This window comes from Aquarana catesbeiana, linkage group LG11 (genome assembly GCF_042186555.1).
Source record: "Aquarana catesbeiana isolate 2022-GZ linkage group LG11, ASM4218655v1, whole genome shotgun sequence".
NCBI classification, from domain to species: domain Eukaryota; kingdom Metazoa; phylum Chordata; class Amphibia; order Anura; family Ranidae; genus Aquarana; species Aquarana catesbeiana.
The window spans coordinates 216,104,025-216,117,319 of NC_133334.1; the positions used below are offsets into that span (position 1 = coordinate 216,104,025).

General features: G+C 46.1%; 1 protein-coding gene across 1 annotated transcript in view; it reads left to right on the forward strand.

The window, feature by feature from the left end:
• The window catches only part of LOC141111735 (uncharacterized), a 78,003-nt gene extending 66,068 nt beyond the window's left edge, over positions 1-11,935 (forward strand). The window contains exon 4 of the mRNA XM_073603875.1: positions 11,773-11,935. Within this exon, the coding sequence (XP_073459976.1) occupies positions 11,773-11,935 (163 nt within the window). The remainder of the gene's footprint in view (positions 1-11,772) is intronic.
• Positions 11,936-13,295: the final 1,360 nt, after the last annotated feature.

A 13,295-nucleotide genomic window follows, 5' to 3' on the forward strand; every position in this document is an offset into this window, starting at 1 on the left:
AAAAGGACGTCAATTTTGTTTGGGTACAACGTTGCACAACCGCACAATTGTCGTTTAAAGTGCGACAGCGCTGAAAACTAAAAATTGGTCTGGGAAGGAATGGGGTGAAAATGCCCTGTATTGAACTGGTTAATATGCTCTTAAAGCAAACCCATCTCTCCTCCGTGTTCTTTGTTTCTAAGATTTTATCCCATTTTATATCTTCTAACAAGTTTCGTAGTTTGGTGAAGTTTGATCTTTTGAAATTCAGTGTCTTTGTACCCCCCTTATGTTTCCTATTTGTGTGATTTATACTGAAGCTAATTGACCTGTGATCGCTGTTTCTTAAATTGCCCCTTATTTCCACATTCGTGATCAGGTCTGTATTGTTGTTGATCAGTAGGTCTAGTAAAGCTTTGTTTCTAGTTGGTGCGTCTACAATCTGACCCATGAAAATGTCCTGCAAGACATGAAGGAACTGGCGAGCCTTAGAAGAATGTATGTTTTTTTCTGCCCAGTCTATGTCTGGATGATTAAAATCCCCCATTATGATGACACTTCCCATCCTTGCTGCTAATCCAAATTGTAATAGGAGGTCTGTCTCCCCCTCCTCCCTCGGGTTAGGGGGCCTATAGCTCTACCCATAAGGATTCCACCTTCAAAGGGATGAAACTAAGGGGGAAATAATACTGGGAGTATGCTATAGGCCCCCTAACCCGAGGAAGGAGGAGGAGACGGACCTCCTATTACAATTTGGATTAGCAGCAAGGATATCATCTCTCACATTCACTTGTACATTATTCTTGATATACAGGCATACCCCTCCCCCTTTTTTACCCTCTCTATCCCTGCGATAAAGGGAATACCCTTGAATGGTTGCCAGCCACTCATGAGAGCTGTTGAACCAAGTCTCTGAAATTCCCACAAAATCTAAACCCTCCTCGTACAACAGTATCTCTAGTTCTCCCATCTTGTCTGCCAGGCTCCTGGCATTGGTGAACATGCCACGCAGTTTAGACCGGTCGCATACTGTCCTCTTATTGGGTGTTCCGAGATTGCAAATAGGACTTGTTACTATACTTACCTCGGGTTTATGTGCTTTAGTCAACCTACCACTAATGCCCCCAATAGTATCCTCTGGAATATGCTCTGCGCTGAGTATCTCTACCTCTGGACCCCCCCCGTCGCCTAGTTTAAAAGCCCCTCTGACTTTTCAGCCATCTTCACTCCCAGCAGATCTGCACCCTCCTCATTTAGCTGCAGTCCGTCCCTTCTATAGAACTGGTGACTGACTAAGAAGTCGGCCGAGTTCTCCAGGAACCCAAACCAGTTCCACAGCCACTTGTTTACTTCCCTAATCTCCCTCTGCCTTTCTGATTTGGCTCAAGGTACTGGTACTATTTCTGAGAATATTACGTTGGAGGGTCCTTTTCCTCAATTTAGCTCCTAAGTCCCTAAAATCGTTCTTTAGGACACTCTATCTGCCTCTGACTTTGTCATTGGTGCCAACATGCACCATGACAGCCGGGTCTTCCCCAGCCCCTCCCAGTAATCTGTCCACCAGATCCGTGATGTGCCGAAACCGAGCGCCCCGTAGACAGCACAGATTGCCCTCTCTGTCCTTGTAAGAATTGAGTCCCCTAACACCAGAATCTGTCTTTCCTTTCCCTTCGCCCCCCCCCCCACTCTCACTGGAGGAGTTCTTCCCCTGGCAGCTAGGGGAGTCCCTCAGCTCCAGCAGTGCTGGTCCCTGACTGGTTTCACCAATGTCACTCAATGGAGCGTACTTATTGGGATGGTCCAGCCCAGGATGCCTTCCTGGCACTTTCCCCTCTAACTTTCCTAATTGTCACCCATCTACTCCTTTCTAGAGCCTGCACCTCTTTGTCTCCACCCGCCTCTGTGCTGACCCCTGCCGGCACCTGCCGGTTACGTTCCCGGCTCTCCTTTAGTATAGAGGGTCTTCTCAGTGCTGACAGTTGCTTCCCTAGATTCAGAACCTGGGCTTCCAGGGAAACAATGTGCTTACGGTACATTTTGCACAGCAGTATTCACCCTCGATCAGATGATCAAGGAATGCATACATGCCACAAGATGTGCATCTCCACACCCGCCGGGCATTGTACCTACTAGGGACAAGCCGAACACCCCCCCGGTTCGGTTCGCACCAGAACCTGCGAACGGACCGAAAATTCGCACGAGCGTTAGAACCCTATTGAAGTCTATGGGACTCGAATAATCAAAATCAAAAGTGCTAATTTTAAAGGCTAATTTGCATGGTATTGACCTAAAAAGGGTTTGGGGACCCGGGTCCTGCCCCAGGGGACATGTATCAATGCAAAAAAAACTTTTAAAAACGGCCGTTTTTTCGGGAGCAGTGATTTTAATGATGCTTAAAGTAAAAAAAAGGTGAAATATTCCTTTAAATATCGTACCTGGGGGGTGTCTATAGTATGCCTGTAAAGTGGCGCGTGTTTCCCGTGCTTAGAACAGTTCCTGCACAAAATGACATTTTTAAAGGAATAAAAGTCATTTAAAACTGCTTGCGGCTTTAATGTAATGTTGGGTCCCGACAATATGGATGAAAATCAGTGAGACAAACGGCATGGGTACCCCCCACCCCCAGTCCATTACCAGGCCCTTTGGGTCCTGTATGGATATTAAGGGGAACCCCGCACCCAAATTAAAAAAAGGAAAGGCGTGGGGCCCCCAGCAGTATACAGGTGGTACAAACAAGACAGGGACTGTAGGTTTGTTGTTAAGCAGAATCTGTTTGTAATTTTGAACTGGTACATTTTTAAAGTGTAGCTCCAGCCAAAAAATCTATTTTTAAGCTTTTTGGAAAAGATAGGGAAGGGTTATCACCCCTGTGATATTTGTTTGCTGTCTGTGCTCCTCTTCAGAAGATTTCACCTCACTTTCTGTCACAATGACAAATATTTTTAGAAAATTTGGTGTTTTTAGTGAAACAAAGATTGGTGATAAAGCATAAGTGGAAAGGAGAAACGTTTTTTCCATATTAACCCTTACAGGAGAGAATTTCCCTTCCTAGGGGTAGATTTCATCTCACTTCCTGTTGTCTCCTTCCATTTGCAAGTAGGAGTCATTTGTAAGTTGGATGTTTGAAAGTAGGGGCCTGCCCTATATACTCTGCAGAAATTGTGGCCTTAGGTGTTGGTGTTGCCACAACACTGTAAGCCCTCACAGGGCCCTGCTGTGAAATATTAGATCAAGAATTGTAATTACATGTCCCTGTTAAACAGGGGCAGAAAAATTGGGTCTTTGGCGATGGTGGTGGTGCTGGTGCCACAACATTGTAAGTCCTCACAGTTGCTCTTGGTGGGCGCTGGAACGGGCCCTGCTGTGAAATATTAGATCAAGAATTGTAATTACATGTCCCTGTTGAACAGGGACAGAAAAATTGGGCCTTAGGCACTGGTGCTGCTGCCCCAACACTGCAACCCCTCACAGATAATCTAGTTGAAGCGCAGGAACGAGCCCTGCTGCAAAGAATTGCATCAAAAATTGTAATTACACACCCCTGTTAAACAGGAGCTGAAAAATTAGGCCTTAGGCACTGGTGCCACAACTCTGCAACCCCTCACAGATTCTCTATTTGGAGCACAGAAACGAGCCCTGCTGCAAAGAATTGCATCAAAAATTGTAATTACACGCCCCTGTTAAACAGGGGCTGAAAAATTGGACCTTAGGCACTGGAGCCACAACACTGCAACCCCTCACAGATAATCTAGTTGGAGCGCAGGAACGAGTCCTGCTGCAAAGAATTGCATCAAAAATTGTAATTACACGCCCCTGTTAAACAGGGGCTGAAAAAGTGGGCCTTAGGCACTGGTGCCCCAACACTGCAACCCCTCACAGATACTCTAGTTGGAGCGCAGGAACGAGCCCTGCTGCAAAGAATTGCATCAAAAATTGTAATTACACACCCCTGTTAAACAGGGGCTGAAAAATTGGGCCTTAGCCACTGGTGGTGGTGCCCAGAAACAAAAATATTCTTACAAGCTATCAGCATGATCATTGAGGAGGAACAGGATAGTCACTCAGCATCAGCATAGGCAGTCTTGAAGGGATCTGACATTTCAAAAAAATGTATTCGGTTACATCAGCATCAGGTGCTTGGTACCTGGTGGTGATCCAAGACTGATTCATTTCAGCAATGCACTGCGATGCTGCATTTGGCGCGAACGGCCCATATCGTTCGTAATTCGGCGAACGACCGAACACACGATGTTCGACTTGAACACGAAGCTCATCCCTAGTACCTACTAATTTAATGAGGAGTGGGGATTATACCCTGTCCAAATGAACTAACAACTAACTTCCAGACACTAATACTTAACAATGCATAGGTACTCACAGCCCACGTGTACATACAATCCAAGTGCACTCACAGCCCACGTGCACTCGCAGCCCACATGCACTCGCAGCCCACGTGCACTCGCAGCCCACGTGTACTCGCAGTACACATGCACTCACAGCTAACGTGTACTCGCAGCCCACTTGCACTCGCAGTCCATGTGCACTTGCAGCTCATGTGTACTCTCAGTCTACATGCTCCATGCACCTGCTTCGATACACAGGTACTCACAATACTCAGATACACACAATACTCAGGTACTCCCAATATTTAGGTACACACAATACTCAGATACTCACATATACTATCAGGTTTTGTAGTTTGTGTCTCTGTGTCACTCTGCACAGTCTCCCCTTGTAATCTGACACTAGCAGTCAGTCAGTCACCTTCAGTGCCGCCGCTTCACTGATCAGCCTCACACTCTCCCTCCAGTCTGCACTTCACTTACCCACCGCCTCTCCCTGTCAACCTTCCACCTCCCAGTCCCGCTGGATGTTCTTCCGTCTCCTCTGTCCGCGTCTGTGGGGTGATTACTGTCCTCAGTACACCCGCTCCCATGCCATGATGTCCCGCTCTGCCACCGTTATAGGTCCCCGGGTCACCCGCTGCAGCTCTCGGTCGTGAGGGGGTCCAGTCCAGTTGTGGGGGGGTCCGGTCCAGATGGGGGGACAGATCCGGTTGGGGGGTCCATCCGCCATGCTGCCTCTCTCGGGGGTGGTCTGGGTCCGGTCGGGTCTTCTGCTCATTTCTCACACACTCCCTCTCACTCCAAGCTGTCCCAGCACTGACTCCCGCGCCCAAAAAAATCTGCAACAGCACCACCTAGTGTCACCTGCAACAGCAACAGCTACAGTAACATGACACAGACAGCAATAAAAACTGACAGATGTTCTAATCCCTCTTCACTCTATCCAAAACAAAAAAAAAGTTTAGCCTTTTGTAGGAAGGTGCCTACAAGAGGGTTAACATGTCTTTCTGTGTGAATTCTTGTTTTTCCTGTCTGTGCTCATGCCCTCATGTTAAATGAGCCAGCCAGGTGCAAAATGTTACAATGTCTTGATGTTACACTGTGTTCTCAGGTTGATCTGTGAGCTGAAGGTAACCAGGCTGTAAGGGTTAACATTTTCCCAACATTTTTAGGAAGGTTGCCACCCCCTACAGGTTAACCCACATGAAAGAGGCTGACTCCAAGCCCCTGGAGCTAAAGCCCCCTATAAGACTGCCAAAATGTAGCTTGTTACTCTGTTGGAGTGATCACCTCCTTTGGGGGGTGATGGGAGCCCAATTGCGGTTCCAGGTAAGGCGCTTGAGTCTGGAGACCCTCATGGACTTGTAGCAGCTAATTATGGACTTAGATATGTAGAGAAAGCACTTACAGGATTAAGGAGTAAACAGGCTCATTGCTGTAAAAAATCCTCCTGAGATGTTTCACTGTGTCGACCAGAGGTCTGGAGGAGCAAGATAGCCGTCGCCTTCCAGAAACTGGTTGACCCCTTAAAATCTTCCACATTTTGTCATGTTACAACCAAAAACTTAAAAAGTGTGGTGTGCATTTGTGTGCATTTGTGTTCATCGCCCCCGAGTCAATACTTTGTAAAACCACCTTGTGCTGCAATTACAGCTGCAAGTCTTTTTGGGTATGTCTCTACAAGCTTTGCACACCTAGAGAGTGAAATTTTTGCCCATTCTTCTTTGCAAAATAGCTCAAGCTGTATCAGATTGGATGGAGAGCATCCGTGAATAGCAATTTTTAAGTCTTGCCACAAATTTCCAATTGAATTTAGGTCGGACTTTGACTGGGCCATACTAACACATGAATATGCTTTGATCTAAACCATTCCATTGTAGCTCTGGCTGTATGTTTAGGGTTGTTGTCCTGCTGGAAGGTGAACCTCTGCCCCAGTTTTAAGTCTTTTGCAGACTCTAACAGGCTTTCTTTTAAGATTGCCCCGTATTGGCTCTATCCATCTTCCCATCAACTCTGACCAGTTTCCCTGTCCCTGCTGAAGAAAAGCATCCCCACAACATGATGCTGCCACCACCATGTTTCACGGTGGGTATGGTGTGTTCAGGGTGATGTGCAGTTTTCGTTTTCCACCACACAGCGTTTTGCATTTAGGCCAAAAAGTTCTATTTTGGTCTCATCTGACCAGAGCACCGTCTTCCACAAGTTTGCTGTGTCCCCCACATGGCTTCTCGCAAACTGTAAATGGGACTTCTTTTGGCTTTCTTTCAACAATTTTCTTCTTGCCACTCTTCCATAAAGGCCATATTTGTGAAGTGGACTAATAGTTGTCCTGTGGACTGATTCTCCCACCTGAGCTGTGGATCTCTGCAGCTTCTCCAGAGTTACCATGGGCCTCTTGGCTGCTTCTCTGATTAATGCTCTCCTTGCCTGGCCTGTCAGTTTAGGTAGACGGCCATGTCTTGGTAGGTTTGCAGTTGTGCTATGCTCTTTCCATATTCGGATGATGGATTGAACAGTGCTCTGTGAGATGTTCAAAGTTTGGGATATTTTTTTTATAACCTAACCCTGCTTTAAACTTCTCCACAACTTCAACCCCAACCTGTCTCGTGTGTTCCTTGGCCTTTATGATGGTGTTTGTTCACTAAGGTTCTCTAACAAACCTATGAGGGCTTCACAGATCAGCTGTATTTATATTGAGATTAAATTACACACAGGTGGACTCTATTTACTAATTAGGTGAATTCTGAAGGCAATTGGTTCCACTAGATTTTAGTTAGGGGTATCAGTGTAAAAGGGGCTGAATACAAATGCACGCCACATGTTTTTATTTATTTGTAAACAATTTTAAAAACCATTTATCATTTACCTTACACTTCCCAATTATGTGCCAATTTGTGTTAGTCTATCACATAAAAACCCAATAAAATACATTTACATTTTTAGATGTAACTTGACAAAATGTAAGAATATTTTTATTACCTCTTGTGGATCATTGCCCAAATAAACTCTTGCCTAAAAGGGATTGCTTTATGGACTTGCCTTCTGGCACAACTTTATGGGGCATTAGAAGAGCTTTGTATAGGAACTGTGTTGAGGATGCCTTTTGAGAACTGTACGGTTATCAGCAACTACCTCTGTAAAGGATTTTTGTTTGTTTACTTGCTTTGCATGGTGTGAAGTCTCTTAACACAACAAGGGGACGGAATATACAGAACATGGGTCTAAAACACAGAGAGAAAGTTAATGTGTTGTTGGTGAGGACTGCAGTGTCTGTGTCATATTTAAAGCAGCTAATCAGCCAAGAGATTGATGAAATTGCAAAGGTGAGAGTTGCTCTGGTAGTGGAGGGGGTTAAGTGCTTGGCACCTCCACTAATGGCCAATTCCCTACTTTGGGACCGGGTCCAGGGCACAGAGTGCCTAGGCACCCAGCCTGGAGTCACAGGATACAGAGGGGACCCAGGAAAATGAGAGCAAGCACGGAGATTGGAAGGAGAGAACGTGTCCTGGATCCCGTAGCAACTATAGGATTAATCACTGGGAAAATGGTTAACTGCTGGATTGGTGAAGACCTGTACAGCTCAGCGGTACCAGTCCCTAAATGCTGTACACCTGGGAGTGTTGTCTTCTATGGAGAAAAGTGTCAAGTGTAACAGCCACTGAACAAGAGAGTTAAAGTGGAGCTTTAGTCTGGAAAAAAACATTAAAAGTCAGCAGCTACAAATACTGTAGCTGCTGACTTTTATTAAAAGGACACTTATCTGTGCAGGTATCCAGCGATGTCGGCACCCCAAGCTGATTCATCATTTGGCTTCGGGTGCAGGCGTCGGCATTGAAAGTAAGAGAAACCGGCAGTGAAGCCTTCAGGCTTCACAGCCGGTTCCTTACTGCTCATGCGCAAGTCACGCTACGCTTTCTGAATGGTCCCGCCATCTTCTGGGACCTGTGTGCCTCCCAGAAAGCAGCGCAGGGAAGGAGGAGGGGCCAGAAATTATGCAGATCACCGATCTTACTGGAAGTGGGAGCGGGTACCTGTCATAACCATGTACCAGCTCCCCCCCCCCCCCCCCAAAAAAAAGTGCCAAATGTGGCAGTGGAGGGAGGGAGGGTGAGAACAAGCGGAGCTTCCCTTTTTTGGTGGAGCCCCACTTTAACTGCACAGGTGCTACCTGCTTCTAAGTTGCAGTATCCGCCTAATGTTGATTTCACTGAAAGGCTCTGGGTCTGTGCTTCAGACATTAGTGGGTGCAGTTCTGCAGTGTCCCCGTTAGGGCCTCTAAGGCCTGTTATGATGGTCGGGTAAACACATGAAAAAAGCTAGAAGCTGCTGGCTGGAGGTGTAACTAGGAAATATTTCTATGCAGTATTACATTTCTTTCTATGAAAGTATAAAATATATACAAAATAAACCAATCTCTTATTGTTGCATTTGTCTTCTGTATCATTGAGGAGATTCAATTAATCTGTCCTGTAAACACAGCAAGAAGTGAGAGGAACCTGCTCTTAGACAGCTTTCAACAGAAACAACAGTCTCCACTGGAAATTTTCCAATCTATTCCTGTTCTGATGACAATTCATAATTGTGTATTTTACTTTATTGGTAATCCCAGTGACAGTGGTCACCAGGACAAAGAGAGAGAGAGTGAATCTCCTTAATGGGGACACAGACAGCAATAATTACCTGACAGGGTTTGTAAATCCTTAACACTCTATGCAAAACAAAGTGATTGACTCTTGCTGCAAGCATTAGAACGCCTGCTAAATCTTTACATGAATGTGTAACATGTTGTCTTGCTGTTGTTGTTTTAAATGGCAAATTATTATTATTTTAATATATTATTATTATTAGACAGACTAAAGTATTTTATTTATACATTTCACAAAGTAGTGTTATTCCTTAATCCCCTTAAGCTCATTACCATAGTACAACATGCAAAGACCTTCATAACAACCCCCATTTTCCAAGGTAACACAGACTTAAGATGTTTTATGCAGGTACAGAAAAAAAGTATTTTTGACTTACTTGTAAAATCTGTTTCTTGGAGTGGAGTAAAGAACACAGGCATAATCGTAAACAACTACTGTAGATTATATTATGCTACTTTCAGGTGTCCATGTAACAGCATGTAACCCAGGAGTCTACAACTATGCCTGGCCCTGTGCCCTGTACTATATGATGAAGACATAACTTTTTATTTTACCAAGAAGTTTCTTTGTAACTTCCTGTGTGTTGAACTGATAAATCAAACTATCCTAATCATATCAGTTATCCCACCTACCTTCACCTTCCCAGCTGAACTTCAAAAGAACATCTCCCTAAGTAATGGAGTGGATAATGAGTTGTAGTCTAAATCAGGAGAGCAGTCTGGGTGACAACTATAGCTTCCTCCACAGATTCTGTGGAGTGACTAAACATAGCTACCTTAGAACAGCAAGTGTGTTATTTACAGTATCACTAGGTGAAACTAAATGGAAAAAAAATCTGAGAAAGGAAATAATACAACCACCACATTGAAGGACTGGTAAAGCTGATGACGTACGACCGGACTAAAACAAGGAAGTTCATAGCCAGTAGCCAATAGCTGCCCTAGCCTCGGTTTTTGTCCGTCGGACTAGCATACAGACGAGTGGACTTTTCGACCGGACTCGAGTCCGCTGGATAGATTTGAAACATGTTTCAAATCTAAGTCCGTCAAACTTTTGATAAAACAAAGTCCGCTGGAGCCCACACACGATCGAATCATCCGACGAAATCCGGTACGCCGGACCAAGTATGCCGTAAAGTCCGATCGTGTGTACGCGGCATTAGGTGGAGGGCGAACGTGAATGGGGACAGCTGTAGTGGGTGCACAGGATGTTGACATGGGAAGTGTTCAGGAGAAAGGGGAAGGGGAGTTTTTGGATTGGTCAGGGGAGAAGTGTAAAGTTAATTTTGACCCTGCAGAGGGTCCGGGCCGCGACTGAGCTGGAGTTGTTTACAGATGCGGCAGGGTCGGTAGGCTATGCTGCATATTTAAATGGGAAATGGTGCGCGGACCGGTGGCCAGTAGAGTTGGCGGGGTCGGCGCTAGTGCGTAACCTCATGCTGTTGGAGTTGTTTCCAATAGTGCTTGAGGTGGAACTGTGGGACATGGAATTCACCAACCGGGGGGGGGTTCGTTTTCATTACAATAACTTAGGTGTGGTACAGGCCATCAATTCCCTGTCGGCTTCTTCTTTGCCAGTGGTGCGCTTGCTGCGACATCTGGTGTTAATATGTTTACGATTGAATATTTGTGTGTCTGCTGTACACATCCCTGGGGTGGAGAATGAGGTGGCTGATGCGCTTTCTCGTTTACAGTGGGAGAGGTTCCATCAATTGGCGCTGGGAGCGGCTGGGAGTCCCGTGCCCCAGGCACATGTGGGAACTCGTCTTGATACCGTGATGACTTTGGTGCGGCGCTTGGTAGCAGACGCTACGTGGCGAGGGTATGAGCGGGTATGGCAGGAATGGCTGGAGTTGGTGAGTAATGTCGGCGGTTGTTCCAACAAAGAGGAAAGGCTTCAGGTACTTTTATATTTGCTGGGTAAGAATTGCGAAGAAGGGATGTCGGTTGCCGTGGTTAATAGGAAGATGTTGGGCCATGCGTTCATGTTCCAGCTGAATGGGGTGGATGATGTCACAAAGGCGTTTATAGTGCGGAAAGCTTTGAGGGGTTGCAGACGGGGTCGAAGTAAGCCAGATTCCAGGAGGCCAGTTTCGTTGGGGATGTTAACTAACTTGGTGAGTAATCTGCCCCAGGTTTGTTTTTCTTCATTTGAAGCACAGCTGTTCAGGACAGCTTTCGTGTTGGCCTTTTTTGGGGCCTTGAGGGTGGGTGAATTGGTGAGCCCCTCGAAGTCGGTGGTTGGGGGTCTGGCACTGTCGAATGTATCAGTGGCGGACGATTCAGTTATGTTGGTCATCACTAGATAAAAAACTGATCAGTTGGGTAAAGGGGCTAAGGTGGTGTTGGGTGCAGTGACTGGGCTGGAGTTATGCCCGGTAAGGGTTATCCGGGAGTGGCTAGGAATACGGCCTTCCAGTGGGGTTTCTCTTCTGGTACATGACAATGGTTCGCAGCTGTCGCAATATCAATTTGTGTCCGTGTTCAGGAAGAGTTTAGTGGTGACTACTCATCTCATTCATTTAGGATTGGGGCGGATACGGAGGCGGCAAGGTGGGGTGTCAGTGACCAGATCTTGCAACGGATTGGTCGCTAAGAATCTCAACGATTCCGACTCTATGTTCGCCCTCATTTACTTTGAAGGGTTGTGGGGAAGGGTCTGGGGGTGGAGCCTGGGTAGACGGGTCCTGTCTGGTGTTGTTTGTAATGTCTTTATGTGGTGTGGTATGTTAATAATGGGGTGGTATGAATGAAGATTGGTGTGTATGTCTATGTTTCCCTTTGTGTCTTTCTGTCTTTCAGGCCCAGTGTGCCTGATATGGATCATGGGGCACTCATACGTCTATTGGGGAGCAAGAAGGGCCTTGGTCAAACGGAAAGGAAGGCAGTTGGGTTTCCCAAGGGAGGAAGCTTTGGTGCGGTGGATTGGGATTCCGGGCATGCTGTGGGCCCGCCTCCTTCCTGAAGTGCAGCGGAACGCGAGGCTGGATAGGCCCCTGGATGTGCTGTTGTTGCATGTAGGGGGTAATGATTTGAGTATAAGGGCCTCGAGGGATCTTATTCGGGATGTCAAATGGGATTTCTTACGTTTAAGGTTTAAGGTTAGCATTTCTGGAGACAGTGGTGGTGTGGTCAGATATGATTGGCAGAGCAACTTGGAGGGGTGCCCGGTCTGTTGAGCGAATCAACAAGACCAGGATAAAGGTTAACAAGGCTGTGGCCAAATTTGTGGTTTGCAATGGTGGATTGGTGGTCTGCCATTTTGAGTTGTAACGGTCTGTACTTAAGGGCCGATGTGGTACATTTGTCAGCCGTTGGGATTGACATGTGGTTCCTGGAGCTCCAGGATGGGATGCAGTGGGCCTGTCAGCTGTGGCGGGCCTCCCGGTGGGAGTCTGTGGCATGGGTCTCTGGTTCCTTTAGGTTGGAATGGTGGAAGGTAAACAGGATATGGTGAGGGGAGGGTTGGACCTATCTCGGTATGGTACCCTCCCTAGCTGGAAATAATGGGCTACCGGTCATCAGGCTGCAGTGGTATGAAGGTGGCAATGGTTTGTCCCTGTGCTAGTGGAATAACGGCTAGGGGCCAAGCATACTGTGGTGGTGGTGCAACTGATGCGGTAGATATACCTTCCTTCACGAACCTCAGACAGAGCAGGAGTTTTAAAAAGTTGGGGTTTATTATAAGTGTTATATATATATAGTTCTGTTTTATATACAGTCAGGTCCATAAATATTGGGACATCGACTCAATTCTAATCTTTTTGGCTCTATACACCACCACAATGGATTTGAAATGAATACGAACAAGATGTGCTTTAACTGCAGACTTTCAGCTTTAATTTGAGGATATTTACATCCAAATCAGGTGAACGGTGTAGGAATTACAATAGTTTGTATATGTGCCTCCAACTTTTAGGGGACCAAAAGTAATGGGACAGATTAACAATCATCCATCAAACTTTCACTTTATAATACTTGGTTGCAAATCCTTTGCAGTCAATTACAGCCTGAAGTCTGGAACGCACAGACATCACCAGACACTGGGTTTCATCTCTGGTGATGCTCTGCCAGGCCTCTACTGCAACTGTCTTCAGTTCCTGCTTGTTCTTGGGGCATTTTCCCTTCGTTTTGTCTTCAGCAAGTGAAATGCATGCTCAATCGGATTCAGGTTATGTGATTGACTTGGCCATTGCATAACATTCCACTTCTTTCCCTTAAAAAACTCTTTGGTTGCTTTTGCAGTATGCTTCGGGTCATTGTCCATCTGCACTGTGAAGCGCCTTCCAATGAGTTCTAAAGCATTTTGCTGAATATGAGCAGAT